Source organism: Sardina pilchardus, chromosome 2 (assembly GCF_963854185.1).
Source record: "Sardina pilchardus chromosome 2, fSarPil1.1, whole genome shotgun sequence".
Classification (NCBI taxonomy): domain Eukaryota; kingdom Metazoa; phylum Chordata; class Actinopteri; order Clupeiformes; family Clupeidae; genus Sardina; species Sardina pilchardus.
In genome coordinates, this window is record NC_084995.1 from 45,409,406 (window position 1) to 45,429,842 (window position 20,437).

Below are 20,437 nucleotides of genomic sequence, written 5' to 3' on the forward strand. Positions count from 1 at the left end.
TTTGTTTTTAAAGAGCAAACAGAAAACCCAGATAACAAGAGGCTGGCGGACCACTGTCGGCCCACTGGGTGCAAATCTGGCGGTCCATTGGCATTTTGTTCATCGATTCTCTGGCGGTCCGCTGGTGGGTTGCCGACAAATGCCCCAGTATTATGCCACTATTGGTCTAAAATATGTTTTTTTTAGTCAGTTATAATTCATCTAATAATATTTAATGCATTTTCTTAATATTCATAACTAGTTAAGTTTAAAGAGACTGTGGCAAACATCGGACCAGAAGTGGCACATATATACCCCCTGCGGTTCGCTCTCTGCCTCTATCTGATTTTGCCAACCGGGTCACTCCATCTAGTCTGGATATCACCATACTAAACTCAATCCAAGTCGCCAGCAGATCAGGCAGGTTTACCCAGCCTACACTCCATTCCCCTATTGTCCATAAAATACGATCAGTGTGGCGCAAATGTGGCTACAGAGTCGATGGATTCATTGATCAAAAGTGATCATCAAGGGCAGGCAAAATGGGAGTTATGAGAACCGTCTGATCTAAGCCCCGAAAGATCATTTGAGAAAAGTCTTATTTAGACTTAGTCTGGGTATCACCATACTCAGCCTAAAACACACTAGCTTTTATAGAAGTCTGCAGTGTAGCCTCTGCCAATATTTGGGGAGGAGTCTACATGAATAGCAGAAGATTGTAGTGATTGTTTTGAGTGGCGTAACGCTATGTAGCCGACGCTTTTAGGCTATCCAAATCGACTCACAATAATTAAGGTAGCCGACATAATACAAGTAGGCTACAGTGCAACTAGTTTATTGTTAGACAAGAACAACAGCTGAAGCGAATGATATGTTAGTCTGGATACATAGGGTGCCTCTCATTCGTATTTTATACATCCTCCCTTTCTTCCTCGGCCTTCGACACTGATCTAGATAAAGAATGATGGGGCGGCAACAATGGGATAGTCTATGTAGTATTAGTTATAGATCAGTGGGAACTAGCCTGGAGGACTGAGCATCGAGGATCGAGGAGGGATGTAGAGAGAAGCCCATAGAGATGAACAAGTCGGGACAGATGTGCATTGTGCAAGGGCCGTGTCGGTAGACTGATATTAAGGAAGTGTAACGAAACATTGTGGCTGCTGTTCGATTGCGGCTACAATATTTTGTAATTCGTCTTTTTTTTTAATTTATTTATTGTTGCCATAATATTGGTTGTTGTCCTGCGTTAGAGTTGCCCTGTGTTTGAATACAGGTAAAACAACAATCTTGCCTTGCATTACCGACTGAAAGGTTATTCGGGATGGGGAGTGGAAACGGTAAGGCCTATGACATGTTGACCTCTTGAATAGTTTTTGTTTGATAATACTATTACTATTACTACTACTACTACTTCGACTACTACTAATAATAATAATCAGTAGTAGTAGTATTTAACATATGCCTGCAGTGATAAGTGATCATGCCTGCTGAAATGCGGTAGGCCTACAGTATTACTTATAGCCTATAGAGATCATCAGAGACGATCTGCAGCTGCTGCAAAATGAGTCTTGTGAAGTATACTTCATACAGGCTATAGGCTGTATGTAAAGACATACACTTAACTGCACACCCTGGTTCATGAAGTAGTCTATAGTTTGTAAGTAAGACACTTCACTGCACACCCTGGTTCATGAAGTAGGCCATGGTAGTTTGTATGTAAAGACACTTTACTGCACACTCTGGTTCATCCAATATGTTAAATGCAAATATGTATGTGGGATGGGATAGGTTGGCATGCGCTGAAGGTGCCTGTTATTCTCTGTCTTTGATTAGGAAAATTTGGGGGCTCAGGACACGGCACCTCTTCAGCAGCTGAATCTGGGGGCTCAGGACACGGCACCTCTCCAGCAGCTGTATCTGGGGGCTCAGCTGACGGCACCTCTTCAGCAGCTGAATCTGGGGGCTCAGGACACGGCACCTCTTCAGCTCCAGGGGTCAGCATTTCCAGTTGCCATGGAAGCCATGTTTCTGCGCCAGTGCTGTCAAACACCAGTGTGCAGGGAGATGTGACCATATCATACAGCTGCTCAGGTAGATGTGATCATATCATACAGCTGCTCAGGTAGGAGATGTGACCATATCATATCATACAGCTGCTCAGGTAGATGTGATCATATCATACAGCTGCTCAGGTAGGAGATGTGATCATATCATATCATACAGCTGCTCAGGTAGGAGATGTGATCATATCATATCATACAGCTGCTCAGGTAGGAGATGTGATCATATCATACAGCTGCTCAGGTAGGAGATGTGATCATATCATACAGCTGCTCAGGTAGGAGATGTGATCATATCATACAGCTGCTCAGGTAGGAGATGTGATCATATCATACAGCTGCTCAGGTAGGAGATGTGATCATATCATACAGCTGCTCAGGTAGGAGATGTGATCATATCATACAGCTGCTCAGGTAGGAGATGTGATCATATCATACAGCTGCTCAGGTAGGAGATGTGATCATATCATATCATACAGCTGCTCAGGTAGGGTTACTCATGCTGGTCTGAATGCCTGCTGTGTTGAGCTGGAGTTTGAGATCTTGAGTGACGGCCGTGTTGAGCTTGAGTTTGAGATGTTGAGTGACGGCTGTGTTGAGCTGAATGCCTGCTGTGTTGAGCTGGAATTTGAGATGTTGAGTGACGGCTGTGTTAAACTGAATGCCTGCTGTGTTGAGCTGGAGTTTGAGATCTTGAGTGACGGCCGTGTTGAGCTGGAGTTTGAGATGTTGAGTGACGGCTGTGTTGAGCTGAATGCCTGCTGTGTTGAGCTGGAGTTTGAGATGTTGAGTGACGGCTGTGTTGAGCTGAATGCCTGCTGTGTTGAGCTGGAATTTGAGATGTTGAGTGACGGCTGTGTTGAGCTGAATGCCTGCTGTGTTGAGCTGGAGTTTGAGATCTTGAGTGACGGCTGTGTTGAGCTGGAGTTTGAGATCTTGAGTGACGGCTGTGTTGAGCTGGAGTTTGAGATGATGAGTGACGCGGCTGTGTTGAGCTGGAGTTTGATATGTTGAGTGACGGCTGTGTTGAGCTGGATGCCTGCTGTGTTGAGCTGAATGCCTGCTGTGTTGAGCTGGAGTTTGAGATCTTGAGTGACGGCCGTGTTGAGCTTGAGTTTGAGATGTTGAGTGACGGCTGTGTTGAGCTGAATGCCTGCTGTGTTGAGCTGGAATTTGAGATGTTGAGTGACGGCTGTGTTAAACTGAATGCCTGCTGTGTTGAGCTGGAGTTTGAGATCTTGAGTGACGGCCGTGTTGAGCTGGAGTTTGAGATGTTGAGTGACGGCTGTGTTGAGCTGAATGCCTGCTGTGTTGAGCTGGAGTTTGAGATGTTGAGTGATGGCTGTGTTGAGCTGAATGCCTGCTGTGTTGAGCTGGAATTTGAGATGTTGAGTGACGGCTGTGTTGAGCTGAATGCCTGCTGTGTTGAGCTGGAGTTTGAGATCTTGAGTGACGGCTGTGTTGAGCTGGAGTTTGAGATCTTGAGTGACGGCTGTGTTGAGCTGGAGTTTGAGATGTTGAGTGACGCGGCTGTGTTGAGCTGGAGTTTGATATGTTGAGTGACGGCTGTGTTGAGCTGGATGCCTGCTGTGTTGAGCTGAATGCCTGCTGTGTTGAGCTGGAGTTTGAGATCTTGAGTGACGGCCGTGTTGAGCTTGAGTTTGAGATGTTGAGTGACGGCTGTGTTGAGCTGAATGCCTGCTGTGTTGAGCTGGAATTTGAGATGTTGAGTGACGGCTGTGTTAAACTGAATGCCTGCTGTGTTGAGCTGGAGTTTGAGATCTTGAGTGACGGCCGTGTTGAGCTGGAGTTTGAGATGTTGAGTGACGGCTGTGTTGAGCTGAATGCCTGCTGTGTTGAGCTGGAGTTTGAGATGTTGAGTGATGGCTGTGTTGAGCTGAATGCCTGCTGTGTTGAGCTGGAATTTGAGATGTTGAGTGACGGCTGTGTTGAGCTGAATGCCTGCTGTGTTGAGCTGGAGTTTGAGATCTTGAGTGACGGCTGTGTTGAGCTGGAGTTTGAGATCTTGAGTGACGGCTGTGTTGAGCTGGAGTTTGAGATGTTGAGTGACGCGGCTGTGTTGAGCTGGAGTTTGATATGTTGAGTGACGGCTGTGTTGAGCTGGATGCCTGCTGTGTTGAGCTGAATGCCTGCTGTGTTGAGCTGGAGTTTGAGATCTTGAGTGAATCTTGTTCTCGTGTTTTTCTTCTCAGGTGGTGTTCCCTCTGCTCCTACGGCAACACCTACATCTGACACAGGTATGAACCCAACACACATGGGGACGTTAGGCAACACCTACATCTGACACAGGTATGAACCCAACACACATGGGGACGTTAGGCAACACCTACATCTGACACAGGTATGAACCCAACACACATGGGGACGTTAGGCAACACCTACATCTGACACAGGTATGAACCCAACACACATGGGGACGTTAGGCAACACCTACATCTGACACAGGTATGAACCCAACACACATGGGGACGTTAGGCAACACCTACATCTGACACAGGTATGAACCCAACACACATGGGGACGTTAGGCAACACCTACATCTGACACAGGTATAAACCCAACAAACATGGGAACGTTCCCAAAAGGTTCTTTGGAGGTTATACATTTAAAGAACTTTCTTAGAACAAATTCCATAACTATGTGACAGCACAGTGTATTGAGACTGGAGCTCCTCCTCAATATAGTGGAGTACACAGCACCTCCTCCTCAATATAGTGGAGTACACACCAGCTCCTCCTCAATATAGTGGAGTACACACCACCTCCTCCTCAATATAGTGGAGTACACATCACCTCCTCCTCAATATAGTGGAGTACACATCACCTCCTCCTCAATATAGTGGAGAACACATCACCTCCTCCTCAATATAGTGGAGAACACAGCAGCTCCTCCTCAATATAGTGGAAGCAGCACCTCCAGCTCCTCAATTTCCAAGCTCTACACACAAATTCAATAATTGCTCAAACGAAATGCAAAAAGTGCCCCTATCTTGCAAAATCAAACACAGCGTTCAAAATATTGTAAAAATATCTCAAAAGCAAGCATTTGTCTCACATCATAAGCACACTTTCCATAGTATTGTAAACGTATGTCTATCATTTACACACTGTTACTCTAAATCTAAAGCTCTTTTGTTTTTATGGATTTTTAAATATATTGCCATATATGAGTGAAAATACAGTAATATGCAAAAAGAACTCAATCCAATCAATGTTGGAACCAAAAATATTTATTTTTCTGAATAAATCAGTTGTGAATTCAGTTTTGCACAGCACATAAGTGTGGCGTTTTCATTGGTTGTGTTTGAAATAGGAAATCAAGTTACTTCCTGATAGATTTTTGTGTGTTAGGTAGAGACTTTTGTGTATTGAATTGCAAAACAAATTGAAAATTGTGTCAAGGCTGAGAATTTGTGTATGGTTTTGCTGAATTGAAGGTTGAAGGTTTTAGAAATTGTGTGCTACATAAAGGATTTGTGTGTAAGCAACTGAAAAAACGGTAATAGCCATAACACTGCCAATTGTTTTTGATTTTCACATATGTCCAAATTTCTGTTGTCCTTAAAGATCCCAAGTCAGTTATCCAGGCCTACAAGGAGTCCATTCTCCCTGCGTATCGAATAATGCTGGAGTATAACTCCCTCCTTGGTGAATGTGTGCTGCTACCGGATCGCTACACACAACTGCTGATGGTGCAGAAGCACCGACCGCCGAAAGAGAGGGTGGAGGAGATCTCATCCAGAGGACATGCCCTCCATCAGGTCCTCTCCACCAGAGAAAGGAAGGGGTACCAGAGCATCAGTGTGGAGCAGTTCTTCAGCCGCATGGACTCGGAGGGGGACATCCCAAGGGCGGTCATTCTCCAGGGCCACTCAGGGATGGGCAAGTCCTTCACTGCCTGCAAGATCATGCATGACTGGGCGCTGGGGACTCTGTTTGAGGGCACCTTCGATGTTGTGTTTCACTTGGAGTGTAAGGAGCTCAACCTCTGTACGCAGGAGAAGAGCCTGATGGAGCTCCTCGGTTTGTCAAGTTTTCAACCAGCCATGGAGGAAGTGCTCACCAAATCACCTCAGAAAGTCCTCTTCCTGGTCGATGGCTTTGATGAACTCAGGTTCTCCTTGGAGGTGCCCCGCTTGTCATTACCCAGTGATGCATTCACCAGGGCTCCAGTGGAGGCCACACTGAGTGCCCTTCTCCGGGGGCACATCCTGTCCACATCTTCCCTGCTGGTCACCTCCAGATCCACGGCCTCAGACAGGCTTAGCACGCTGCTCAAACAGCCCCGGCGCTTCACTGAGATCCTGGGTTTCTCTGAGGAGGGGGTACAGGAGTACCTCCAGAGGTTCTTCAAGGATGAACAGCTTTATACTCGGGCTTATGACAGCATAAGTTCAAATGAATCACTGTTTGCAGCCTGCTTCATCCCCATCATCTGTTGGATCGTCTGCACAGTTTTGAGAGAGCATTTTAAAGAGGCAAGAGAAGATCAGATGGAGCTGACTACAACCACCTCCGTATTTGTACACTTTGTGTCCACTTTGCTAGAGCATCACTGCCAGGGTTTGAGTCAGCCCATCCCCACTCTGCTGAGGAGCCTGGGCCAGCTGGCAGAGAGGGGGATACTGGAGCAGCAGGTCCTCTATGAAAAGAAGCAGGTTGAAGAGATGGTTTCAGATCCAGCCAGTGTACCCTTCCTATGCAAGTTCCTGCAGAAGAAGACAGTAGGAAAGAAAACACTGTTCAGCTTCATGCATCTCAGCTTCCAGGAGTTTTTCACCGCTCTCTACTATGCCACGGCAGATGAAGAGGAGTGTCGGAGTAGAGTGGAGACCCTGCTCCAGAGAGCAGCTGATGGGGACCGACACCTCCTTCCAGTCATCCAGTTTCTCTTTGGCCTCTCCAATACAGAGCTGGGCAGCACACTGAGAGAGAGTCTTGGTCGGTCCATCTCTCCTACCATGCACACCCAGCTTGAAGAATGGCTTCTTCAGCTCAACACTGACATTTCTGAACTCCATAAGGATGTTTACACATTTCCCCTCGAAGAGGACAGAAGCATGGATGTTTTCAGCTGTTTGTATGAACATCATGAGGAAGAGTTGATGAGGAAAGCCATGGAGGCTTGGGAGTGTTTTCGACCTCTTCATATCGCCCTGAGCAAAACCGACTGCTGGGTGCTGCGGTACTGCTTTCAGTACTGTGCTGAGATCAGACGTGTGCATCTCACCAACTGCAACATAACGGCAGAGAAGTTGAGGATGCTGAAGCCAATGATAAGCAGGTGTAATGAGCTAGAGTGAGTTATTTTTGTTATCACGTCCATGTGGCCTTATTTGCTTGCTAGTGTGCCTTTCTGCCTTTTTCCAGTACATAAGTAATAAGGTAATAAGGTAGATTGCTATTTTGTATTCATGTCTAGTAATCAGTAATCAGGTCTTAATACTCCTCTGACAACAATTTACCATCAAGGTCCTTGTTATTCTTGTCACCAGGTAACACATATGCTACAGTCTGAATTTGTTATATACTCCTCCTTGTTTGATTAGATTACAAGTGGTGGATCTCTCTGATGACACGGTTGAAGATTTTATAACCTGTGTAGGGCAAGGAACAGCAGTCCGTGATCTAATGTAAGTTTCTTGATTCCTTGGTTTCTTGATAAATAAAGTTTTCTTGGCTGTTAGCTAAAGCAAACCAGACAAAGAATCAAAGTTCACTGGAGCAACTCAGATGTGAAGTTTAGATATTTATTTAATTAAGGTGCCAACATAGTGCAAAGCAAACCAGCTTTGGATACCTTGTCTGAATGACTGAAGCTAAGCAGGCACGGGCTGTTAATTCATACTTTGCAGTCACTACTGGTGGGCAAAGTGGCATTTATTCCATTGTGTTTGCCATTCATCAGGAGGTTCCCTGGTGTCCTAGCAACAACTAGTCCTAAGATTAGGAGGTTCCCTGGTGTCCTAGCAACAACTAGTCCTAAGATTAGGAGGTTCCCTGGTGTCCTAGTAACAACTAGTTCTAGTCCTAAGATTAGGAGGTTCCCAGGTGTCCTAGCAACAACTAGTCCTAAGATTAGGAGGTTCCCTGGAGTCCTAGCAACAACTAGTCCTAAGATTAGGAGGTTCCCTGGAGTCCTAGCAACAACTAGTCCTAAGATTAGGAGGTTCCCAGGTGTCCTAGCAACAACTAGTCCTAAGATTAGGAGGTTCCCTGGAGTCCTCATATGCCTCACTAGTCTTACCAGCGTCACAGTGGTGCCTTCCGTGCTAATACATTCAGACCCACCATTCACTCTCACAACACACAATAGGAGTGCGGTTGGTGTCATCAAGCCTTGCTAACACGCAGTTCTGCCTGAAATAGTAGCCCGATCCAACATGGTTCCAATATGGCTGCCAAGTGGAGGGACTTGCCTAAAAGAATGGTGTATGAAGTTCTTGTTTACATAAATCAAACGTTTTGTAATTTATTGACATTTTTTTATTTGTCTTAACTGGTACAGTGTAGCCCAGGGCAGCTGTAATGAGAGAGCATACACACCAGATATTGAAAGGTAAGGCACAAACTGATTTCACTAGTAAGTAGCCTGTAGCCTTTGACTTTGCTCTGCAGGTCTGTCAGGTAAGGATGCCACTAAAGTCTGTTTCTGAATCATCAAAAAACAAGGAATTTGTGTTCTTTACAGAATTGAGTAAACAACTGCATTTAAAACACAAATGTACAGGTTGGTGAAAAGCAAACTCAAAGATGAGGGTGTTCGGGACATTCTGGCCTGCCTCTCCAAGCAGAAGTGTGTGGGCTCCTTTGAGCTTGAAGCACTTTGCGTTACACTGAGCACAGTGGAAGTCCTCTTTGACCTTCTCCAGCGGAAAACATTTGACATCAGCGTGAGGTAAATCATCACTAGTGACATCAGCGTGAGGTAAATCACCAATAGTGACATCAGCGTGAGGTAAATCACCACTAGTGACATCAGCGTGAGGTAAATCACCAATAGTGACATCAGCGTGAGGTAAATCACCACTAGTGACATCAGCGTGAGGTAAATCACCAATAGTGACATCAGCGTGAGGTAAGTCACCACTAGTGACATCAGCGTGAGGTAAATCACCACTAGTGACATCAGCGTGAGGTAAATCTGAGTTGTTTGTAAATTATGCACTTCTGGCACTGTCTGATCAGGTCAAATTTAAATGAATAAATCACTTCATGTATTACTTGTAATCAATTCATTGTTTTAATGACATTGTAGTGACTTTACATAACTATTGGTGAGTCCCCCCCCCGTCCCCCCCCCCCCCCACACACACATTAACACCTGCCTCCCAATTTGGCCCTTGCCAGCCTGTGTTCATCAAAGTTTGTCACCTTTTTTGCAGTTTTCTTGCAGGATTACTGACTGACACTAAGGACGCTGATCTAAGGGTTTACCTGCTCAAGATTGAGAAAAATTTGTACCCTGAGTTTTCAGATGATACCATGTAAGACCCACCACAGTCTTTAAATATTTATTTACATTTATGGAAGCATTGCAGTACATTCATCATATATAACTTATAATGTATGCTGTAGAGGCAAATATAGTTTTACAAAACGTTAAGATGACTAAGTTTAAATTAACAAACACTATTGCTTCCACAAGCCATTCATGTGCATATTTTATACAGAATGGTACAGTGCCTATAAAAAGTAATCACCATCCTTACATAATTCTACTTTTACTGCTTTTATAAATTGAATCTTGATCAATTTAATTTGGCTTTTTTACAGTCAATTTTAGAGTCAATCCCATTGACAATGAAAACCCTCTTCAATGTCAAAGTGAAAGCAGATTTCTACAAAGTAATGTTAATTAATCAAAAATATATATGATCCGTTTTTGGTGATGTGTGTTGGTAGTATTTGGTGTCCGCAAAAAGCAGCATCTAGTCTGATGACCAGGGCCCGTATTCACAAAGAATTTTAGGGCTAAAAGTAGCTCCTAACTGGCGAATTTAGGGAGGAACTCCTAAAAATAATGGGCGTGTCACTCCTAACTTTATGACTCCTAATTTTCTTCACTAAAAGTTATTCACAAAGCATTTTAAGCCTAAAAGTAGCTCCTAAGTCTAGGACAGGGTAAAAGAACTCGAGAGGACTTCTAACTCACTAAGACCTATTCACAACCCGCTTTTAGTGGCATTTCACGTCGCGATGTTTTGAAATGACCGTGCAGTGCAGGAGCTCGCTGTCATGCAAGGGAATAAATGTGCATTGCAACTAAGGATGCAAATGCAATAATGCCACCGACAACCAAAACCACCATTGCATGTAAACTAAATGTAACGTCTCATTGTGCCTAATTAAATTGAATCGCTTCTCCTCTTTGCAAATATAGGCTACGTGTTTTCATACAGATTAATTTAAAACATGTTGCAAAGATACTGCTCCAGTCCATAGTGATTCATTAAGCCTAGGCTTGCTTTACTCTTTATTCATTAAGGCTATGCCTATTTATTCATCATCTTCCATCCTTCACAGCCCGACATAGCGCACGCATTCTCACCAGCTAAGACCTAACACCTGTCACTCAACTCGTCATTGTAGGGGAGGTTTGCCATCATTCCCGCGTTATAATCACCAGCCAATCAAGGTGGTCACTTTCATCAAGCTCGTGCATGAGTAATGACGTCAACCATAGCAACGAAGACTCACTTTTAGTTTAGGAGTGGGCGTTTCTCCTTACTAAAAGTAGGTCTGAAAGGCTTTGTGAATAACTTTTAGGGGAAAACTCCTAACTAAAATCTTCTAGCGCGATTTAGGAGTACTCTTAGTGGTAAGATAAAATGCTTTGTGAATACGGGCCCTGAAAGCTCAATGTTGGTCTCATCAGAGCATTTGATCTTGGAGTCTCCCACATGTGTTTGGGCGAACTTTGAGTGTTCTTCTGTCTTCATGGTGGAATTATAGCCAGGAGCGCACCCAGACGCAGGTCTTTATATTTCTATACTATACACACTCACTGCACTCAAGCATATTACTATACTATACACACTCAAGCAATCTCCATTTCACTAACTGTAACACTATTAGCACCAACTGGCTGGAGCACTTGATTTAAGTCGGTCACTTTAAGGGGGCTGAATATTTATGCAATGACTTAATGAATATTTTCAATTCATTAATATTACCTTAGAAATTTGCTTTCACTTTGACATATAAGAGGAGATTTTTGGTATTTTAAAGCAAGCTTAATTGACAAAGATTCCATCCAGCAATAATAGGGGAAATATCCAAAGAGGGTGAATACTTTATAGGGACTGCACATCGAAACAGACACCAGCAGCAGTCAGTGATTGTGGATATTGTCTGTTTTAAGAGAATGTCTCCAGGTGTCTGCTGAGATTGAGTTGAGGGTCCTGGATTCAGAGAGGCACGCCCAAAAGAGGCTGAAAGGCTTCACTCTCAGACTGTCTCCGGATGCACAAATCGCCACCATCGACTGGACAAGGTTTTTCCATTGTTGTGTAGCAGACAAGTATGTTGAACAGGATATTCTTTTGAACTTCAGTTACCTGTGAATTTGTGTGTGTTTTCCCTGTCATCTGTTGCTTTTATGTCCTATGTTGAATTTGTGTGTGTGCCTGTATATCTGTGTGTGTGTGTGTGTGTGTGTGTGTGTGTGTGTGTGTGTGTGTGTGTGTGTGTGTGTGTGTGTGTGTGTGTGCAGTCTGGAGACTGCTGCGCATGTAGATGCTCTGATGTCCTGCCTGCACAGTATGCCCCGTCTGGAGGAGGTGTGGACAAGTGTGGGTCATCTGGACGAGTTCTGGACCACTGGGTTCCTTCAGCTATTCCTGATCTGTCCTCATCTCAAACGCATCAGGTGATCTGGCTATTCCTGATCTGTCCTCATCTCAAACGCATCAGGTGATCTGGGTTCCTTCAGCTATTCCTGATCTGTCCTCATCTCAAACGCATCAGGTGATCTGGGTTCCTTCAGCTATTCCTGATCTGTCCTCATCTCAAACGCATCAGGTGATCTGGGTTCCTTCAGCTATTCCTGATCTGTCCTCATCTCAAACACATCAGGTGATCTGGGTTCCTTCAGCTATTCCTGAACTGTCCTCATCTCAAACACATCAAGTGATCTGGACTCACATCACCACATGTAAATTAGGGCTGACACATCAACACAGATACACTACTGTATATTGTCAAAAGTATTGGGTCACCTGCCTTGACTCACATATGAACTTCATTCACGTCCCATTCTTAATGCATAGGGTTTAATATGACGTTGGTCTACCCTTTGCTGCTATAACAGCTACAACTCTTCTGGGAAGGCTTTCCACAAGGTTTAGGAGTGTGTTTATGAGAATTATGCGCATGCGAAGAGACTGGCTCTCAGTTTCTGCTCTAATTCATCTCAAAGGTGTTCTGTTGGGTTGAGGTCAGGACTCTGTGCAGGCCAGTCAAGTTCATCCACACCAAACGTATGTCTTTATGGACCTTGCTTTGTGCACTGGTGCACAGTCATGTTGGAACAGGAAGGGGCCGTCCCTGAGCTGGGCTTGGTCTCTTTGTTCCTGTGAAAGGAACTCTGAATGCTTCAGCATTAACCAAGATATTTGGACAATTCTATGCTCCCAACCTTATGGGAACAGTTGACTACAGATGACCCCTTCTTGTTCCAACATGAATGTGCACCAGTGCAAATACTTTTGTCAAGATAGTGTATAAACTAGGACATCAACACACATATAAACTAGGACTGCATCAACACACACATATAAACTAGGACTGCATCAACACACACATATAAACTAGGACTGCATCAACACATATAAACTAGGACAGCATCAGATAGATACATAGATACTTCATTGTTACCCACAGGGGAATCCAAGAATATTAAATAAACTAGGATTGCGTCAGCACACATACAGTATAAACTAGGACTGCATCAACACATATAAACTAGGACTGCATCTGATAGATAGATAGATAGATAGATAGATAGATACTTTATTGGGGAAATTCAAGGGAAATTCAAGAATATATAAGCTACTGTTAGACTGCATCAAACTATGATTGCATCAGATAGATAGATAGATACTACTATTGTTACCCAAGGGGGAATTCAAGAATATATAAACTAGGACTGCATCAACAACACACATATAAACTAGGACTGCATCAACTCACATATGAACTAGGACTGCATCAACACATATACTGTATAAACTAGGACTGCATCAGCACACATATAAACTACGAAACTAGAAAAGCACTCAGAGTGCAGCTACCTCTGCCTGCATTGTTCTTCCTAGGTTGTCATACATTTGAACCCAAACTATTCAGATCGCCACCACGTGGCCATACCATACCATACTAAGCTAAATACATAAACGGAATCCCGACGGAATTATGGATCACTCCCAAAATTTAATCGTTTCTTCCTTGGGTCATGTCCGACCTTCCCTGAAAGGGAATATTTCGAAAATCATTTTGATGGCACATTGTCTGAGTGGACCTTCTAGTTTGGGGAACTGGAGGATATGGAGAATTGGAGAACTGTTAGAATATCGCTGAAGCGCTTCACTTTTAAGATATGATCTAAGAGCTAAGCATTTTTGCACTCATATTGTTACACATTTTCAACTGAACTAGTTAACGGAACTGAACATAGTTAATGGAGATAATATATGAATAAGCGGAATAACGGCTTACACACATAGGCCTACACACACACACACACACATACGTATCAGCTTTTTTAGCTGTCAATTTGACTGTATGGGTTTCTACATCGTATTTCAGCTGTTCACTGAACACGTCCGACAGAGAGTACTCTCAAGACCTGTGTGTGGAAAACTACAAGGGGATGCTGAGGTGAGAGGTGTGTGTGTGTGTGTGTGTGTATTATAAGGAGATAAAGAGGGATTCCTGTAGTTGTGTGTGTGTGTGTGTGTGTGTGTGTGTGTGTGTGTGTGTGTGTGTGTGTGTGTGTGTGTGTGTGTGTGTGAGTCCCTATGCTCTCTCCTGCTGGGTTTCAGGTTGTCTGTGAAGAACTGCAATCGTCATCTCCTGTTTTTCGGGAGTGAATCCAAGAGCCGCACTCACTTGCCCCTCACCTGCGTCATCCTCCTCCTCCCCCCCTCCCCTGAGCTGCAACACCTGGACTGGACACCATTCTTCAGCTGCTGCCTCGCACTGGAGGGCCTCACAGACTGGTGTGTGTGTGTGTGTGTGTGTGTGTGTGTGTGTGTCTGTGTGTGTGTGTGTGTGTGTGTGTGTGTGTGCGGATGTGCTAGTGTAACCGGTGGATTTAGCTCTCTGCGTTGTGATTGGTTGAGTATAGATGATAAAATAACATGACACCGACACACAGCTGTTTCGTTCAGAAGCGGGCGGTTTACTGCAAAACATGCACAAACAGCGTACAGCTGGGGTTCAGGTTCCTTCCCAACTCCTCTTCCCAGGGCAGGGGCGCCGCCAGAAATTCTGGGCCCCATGAAAGATTTCGATTTAGGGCCCCCCCTCCCCCTCAAAAAAAAAAAAAAAAAGTATAATTATTAATAAAGTAATATATATACAGAACATGTATTTGATACCATGCTAAAGTTGCCTAAAAAGAGGAATATAAAATCAGCATTTGACAATTGATCTTAATGCCTTGATTAAAAAAAGGAGTAAAAATCAATCATTAGCCTGTTTGATGCTCATTGAGCTCAATGCAAATCAAACAGGCTAATAGGCCTACTGGAAAAAGCACCATGTCAATCTATAGCTATGGTGAAGGGTATGTGATGATGTGGGGCTATTTTAATCCCAAAGGCCAAGGGAACTTTATCATGGATGCATATCCTAGATCCATTAAATAGCTGGCCTTTAAAAATAAAAACATATAAAAAATCCTCCTGCTCCTATGGGAATTTAACATAGGGGTCAAATACTTCCTTCCCCCTAGCATTTATGGAAGAACATTTATTTATTTACATTCTTCAATCACAAAGAAAATTGGTGTCCTTAGCGGTTTGATTTTTACTCATTTTTTTTATTAAGGCATTAAGATCAATTGTCAAATGATGATTTTATATTCCTCTTTTTAGGCAACTTTAGCATGGTAGCCTATCAAATACATGTTCTCCCAATTGTATATATATTATATATATCATTATTATTTTTATTAATAAAAAAAATGCACAACTGTCTGAATCACACTGAATAGACTGTTGCCTTAAAATGAAAATACCATGGTACATATTATGGAATATATTGATTTTCTTTTATGAGCAAATATTGTTAGGCCACTATGCAGTTCTTTCAAGCCAAATGTTCATGTGTTGAGAGAATTGCATGCATCACTTGATATGGATTTATAACATTCTGTATGCACATTGGGGATACTTCAGAGCTCTCCAGCAAACATCATCAGGGTGTCAATCATGTATTCCAATTGTTGTCTTTATTGACTTACTGTATGTGATCAAATGTTTGCCTTGATGAGTAACTAGGCTAGTTAATTTATTGTATTGTATTGCTCACCTCCTCCTTCAATTGGGATTTGGGTTGATATGAGGGCTGGGGTCCTATTCCTGAGGATGAATCTGTCGTGTGTATGTTGAGGGCACCTTAAGAAACCAGTTCTTAGCACTAGCAGTCGTGTAGGCTAATATTTTATCTTGCATAGCCTAGTACAATAGCCTAGTTTATTGCTCAAGTTCATCCAGTTACAGACTACTGTAAATTACACTTAGCCTACAGACCTTCTACATTACATTCATCTGTTCTCCCATGGCAATGAACGTGGAGTGTTTAAATAAAATAACACTGCACTTCTTAGCCTAGGCTACTGAAAATTGTTGTTTTGATAGGTTTAGCCTAAACGAAATCCTCTCTTATCAGCTAGCAAGCTATGTGTTGTGTCATGGCATCCAGTGTCAGTGAATTACCTTTCTTTTGGAAAAACCGAGTGACCTTTTTTCTCCCTCTTAGTTCTCTGCTTCTGCTTGCGTTTGTGATATCCAGACTTCATAATTTACTTGGCAACTTCTAAAATGCACGCACCTATGCAGAGTGCGAATTGGGGGGTAGGATAGCCTGCTGCTCATAGTTCGAATTACATGGGGGTGGGGGGTAAAAACGTTAATAAATGCCGGTTGTAATGACTTGATGACATGATTTTCAACGAGCTAGACGTCTGCTAGCAAGATACATTTACCCAGCAGCAGCAAAACGAATGTAGCCTACTGGAGGAATTTACCTAGCGTTTTGTCACTCAATGTTGACACTGCTGAAGTCGTCTTCTATCTCCGTTCTAGCGCCACGGTGGTTGAAAATGGTACAGTCCACAATAGGGGTGTTTGAAATCGCTTTAGATTATGTTCCTACAGTGAAAATAGTAGTTGACTTGTAAAACCATATATAATTTCCTTATTTAAACAGATCAAAATAAACATTTATTCAAAAATCCTACACATGACAATACTATTACATTATTATTGATAGCCTTCAAAGGGCCCCCAGTCAGTGCTGGGCCCTTAGAATCGTCCTAACCTTTCCCCCCCTGGCGGCGCCCCTGTCCCAGGGTAACAGAAAACAGGGCAGGTAACCCAACATATACATTTTACAATTAGAATAAAACCCCAACAAATATATGTTAAGTTCCTTAAACAATTCGCTAGGAATTCAGGCTTAATTCGACACAAAACACTGCCTAGCTTCCCATTCTAACAGTGAGCTAGTTAGCTCGCTAGCTAGCGGGAGCTAGCATAACGGACAAAATAGCTAACTCGTTCACAGTTTTAACATCAAAACACATCAAATTAATCCACAATAATGACACACCAGCAAAACATGCACAAACAGCGTACAGCTGGGGTTCAGGTTCCTTCCCAACCCCTACAAAAAGCAACAAACGAAAATGCTAAGTAATAGCGATTCATGCTAACTAGCCGTTAACAACAGTCTGTGGGTAGCAGCTAATACAGTATTACAGTAGCTAGTTAGCTACAGGGCTGTAATGCAGTAATAACAAGCTAGTTAGCCACAGGCTTATGTTACACATGTGGCTCTTATTACAATACAAAATACATTAAAATAGTAAAAGTCACCACTTCAATACATGAAGGGAAATGTACCCAAAGAAATAATATGCAATATTATAGTTTCAAAAGTGGTGGATGACAATGTAGAAAGGGGATAGAGATTAGATTTAGAACAATGAATTAGACATGAAGCATACCTCTTCCCAGGGTAACAGAAAACAGGGAAGAGGTGAAGGGGGCAGGGACATAAAAATATGGAAAAAGGAAATATTAGAGGGGGATAGGGATAGGGGGCAGGAAGCTGAATAGCGCCCAGAAGAAGAAGAAGAAGACTATGTACATATTTGGTGTGTCAAAAATAAAACCATCTTTGTGTAATTATAAACAATAGAGGAATACAGTACTCTGTTACACTACTCTAGCCACTGATTTACCTCAAAACATTGAAACGTTTGAGACTGAATGTGTGTATGTCCTGTGTATGTAAGTGTGTGTGTGTGTGTGTGTGTGTGTGTGTGTGTGTGTGTGTGTGTGTAGGTCCTAGCTGTGTGTGTGTGTATGTGCGTGCATGCGTGTGTGTGTCTGTCCTAACTGTGTTTGTCTCCTATGGCAGTCCAGACCCTGACGAGTGTGTGAAGGACCTGCTGTCTTTCCTGTGCTGTGTCCCAGATCTCCATGGGGTGAGGCTGGACCTGTTCTCCCTGACCGAGAGATTGGCCTCTGGAGCTGTCTCTCTTATCCAGAGCCAACCCACACTCTCCACACTCAGGTAGCAGCACTGCTAGGATACTCACCTGTCAAGCCACACACACTCTCCACTGTCAGGTAGCAGCACTCTCACCTGTCAAGCCACACACACACTCTCAACTCATAGTAGTAGTAGGAGGCCATTCTTCAAGCTGGGTGTGCATGATTATTAGTGGTGTGGGGAGCAGGGCTATGGGACTGTGTTATGGGAGCAGGGCTATGGGACTGTGTTATGGGAGCAGGGCTATGGGACTGTGTTATGGGAGCAGGGCTCTGGGACTGTTATGGGAGCAGGGCTATGGGACTGTGTTATCAGTAGTGTGGGGAGCAGGGCTATGGGACTGTGTTATTAGCAGTGTGAGGAGCAGGGCTATGGGACTGTGTTATCAGGCTGTAGTGTGGGGAGCAGGGCTATGGGACTGTGCTATCAGGTGGGGAGCAGGGCTATGGGACTGTGTTATGGGAGCAGGGCTATGGGACTGTGTTATGGGAGCAGGGCTATGGGACTGTGTTATCAGTGTGGGGAGCAGGGCTATGGGACTGTGTTATGGGAGCAGGGCTATGGGACTGTGTTATCAGTAGTGTGGGGAGCAGGGCTATGGGACTGTGCTATCAGGTGGGGAGCAGGGCTATGGGACTGTGTTATGGGAGCAGGGCTATGGGACTGTGTTATGGGAGCAGGGCTATGGGACTGTGTTATCAGTAGTGTGGGGAGCAGGGCTATGGAACTGTGTTATCAGTGTGGGGAGCAGGGCTATGGGACTGTGTTATGGGAGCAGGGCTATGGGACTGTGTTATGGGAGCAGGGCTATGGGACTGTGTTATGGGAGCAGGGCTATGGGACTGTGTTATGGGAGCAGGGCTATGGGACTGTGTTATCAGTAGTGTGGGGAGCAAGGCTATGGGACTGTGTTATTAGCAGTGTGAGGAGCAGGGCTATGGGACTGTGTTATCAGTGTGGGGAGCTATGGGACTGTGTTATCAGGCTGTAGTGCTATGGCCCCTCAGTGTGCCTGTGTGTTCTGTTTTCAGGCTGTATTGTGGGGAGCAGGGCTATGGCCCTCTGCCTGAGGAGGGAGTTCACATCCTCCAGCAGTCTCAACAACTCCTAAGAGGCGTTCTCTCTCTCACAGGGTACGTGTGTCTGTCACTGGCACTTTGTTTTATATACTGTAGACACACACACAACCCCATTTCCAAAGACGTTTGGGCATTGTGTAAAATGCCAATAAAAACAGAATGTGATGATCTGCAAATCTCCTAAGGCCATAGTTAGCTGCAAAAAGAACATAGACAACTTATCAAATATTGCATTTATTAAATATATTTAATAAATATTTATTTGATTAAATATTGAACATTTCACAATGTCATGGAATTTTTAATTTGATGCCAGCAACATGTCTCAAAGCTGGGACAGGCAACAAAACGCTGGAAAAATTATGTAATACTAAATACAACAAAAGGAGGAACATTTCACAACTAATAAGGGTAACTGGCGCCATAATTGGGTATGAAAAGAGCATCGCAGAGATACAGAAGCTCCGTTCGAATCGGAAGGCAGCTGCCTACTGACTCCCTCCCTAAATAGAGAGCTCTCTAACTAGACATGACTTTAGATTAAACGCGTTGTTTAAAAATGAGCGTAGCACTCTAGAATCTTTGGTTAACACTACGGTATGACATTAGCAAAAGCCTGACGTTAAACTAAATTAGCCTACGTAAGCTAGCAGGCTAACGGTATAAAATAGTTTCACTGACAGCTAATATCTCAGACCAGGCGTTATTAGTGGGTACAACAATGGTATAATCAGGTAGTAAATCGTTTATTTTCAATCTACTTTCCACAAATCCAAGCTAAATAACGTCACACAAATTACATTTCAACAGACTCGGCAGTCATTTACCGATATCGGCAGCCATGTTTGTTTTGTTTTCACCGAGATTCAGACGTGGATGCAAAGGATTGTGGGTAGAAGGCAGCTTGAAGTGTACATCGATGCTGCCTTCAAAATTGACCGTTATTCAGGAATTCTAAGATATCTTAGAAGGCAGCGAAAATCGTTTTTTCGGTTTCGAACGGCCTTCGCTGCCTTGCTCTCTAGTTAGATATCTTAGAAGGCAGCAGTTTTACCCGATTCGAACGGAGCCAGAGTCTCTCAGTACAGTTGCTGTGTATTTAGTTTGTCACTGCTGTTTACACTGTGTGTGTGTGTGTGTGTGTAAAGGTTGCGTTGCAGAGTGCCTGCTGACCAGTGTCTGCACCACACAGAGCAGAAGCACGATATGGAGAGAGTGGAGCTCAAGTTCACCGGGGACTCCGTCCAGGAGAGTGAGATTCATTTCTTACAGTTTGATGACCGTGACCCTCTTCAGCTGAGGCAATAATGCCCACGAGGAAGTGCTGGAGAGTGGGCAGGAAGTGAGAGAGAGGTGGGGTGTGTTCAGGAAATGACCCCAAGCTGGATTTGAACCTGGGTCCCCATGGGCACTTGGCTATTATGTGGTGATGCTGGACTGTGGTAGCACCAACACTACAGGTCTCCCCGAGAAGAGGCTCAAATGGCCTTGCGTTTGTGTTTACGGTGAT

The 20,437-nt window shown here is 43.8% G+C and overlaps 1 protein-coding gene across 1 annotated transcript; it reads left to right on the plus strand.

Moving 5' to 3' along the window:
* The first annotated feature begins 1,112 nt into the window (after positions 1-1,112).
* LOC134075235 (uncharacterized) lies at positions 1,113-20,368 on the plus strand. Its single transcript, XM_062530793.1, has 15 exons — positions 1,113-1,319; positions 1,816-2,073; positions 4,256-4,300; positions 5,630-7,361; positions 7,612-7,695; positions 8,571-8,621; positions 8,793-8,960; positions 9,448-9,549; positions 11,427-11,585; positions 11,778-11,933; positions 13,871-13,942; positions 14,107-14,283; positions 17,714-17,869; positions 18,880-18,981; positions 20,076-20,368. The coding sequence occupies exons 1-15, from the start codon at positions 1,304-1,306 to the stop codon at positions 20,233-20,235; spliced, it is 3,438 nt and encodes a 1,145-aa protein (XP_062386777.1). The 5' UTR covers positions 1,113-1,303; the 3' UTR covers positions 20,236-20,368.
* The last annotated feature ends 69 nt before the right edge of the window (positions 20,369-20,437 follow it).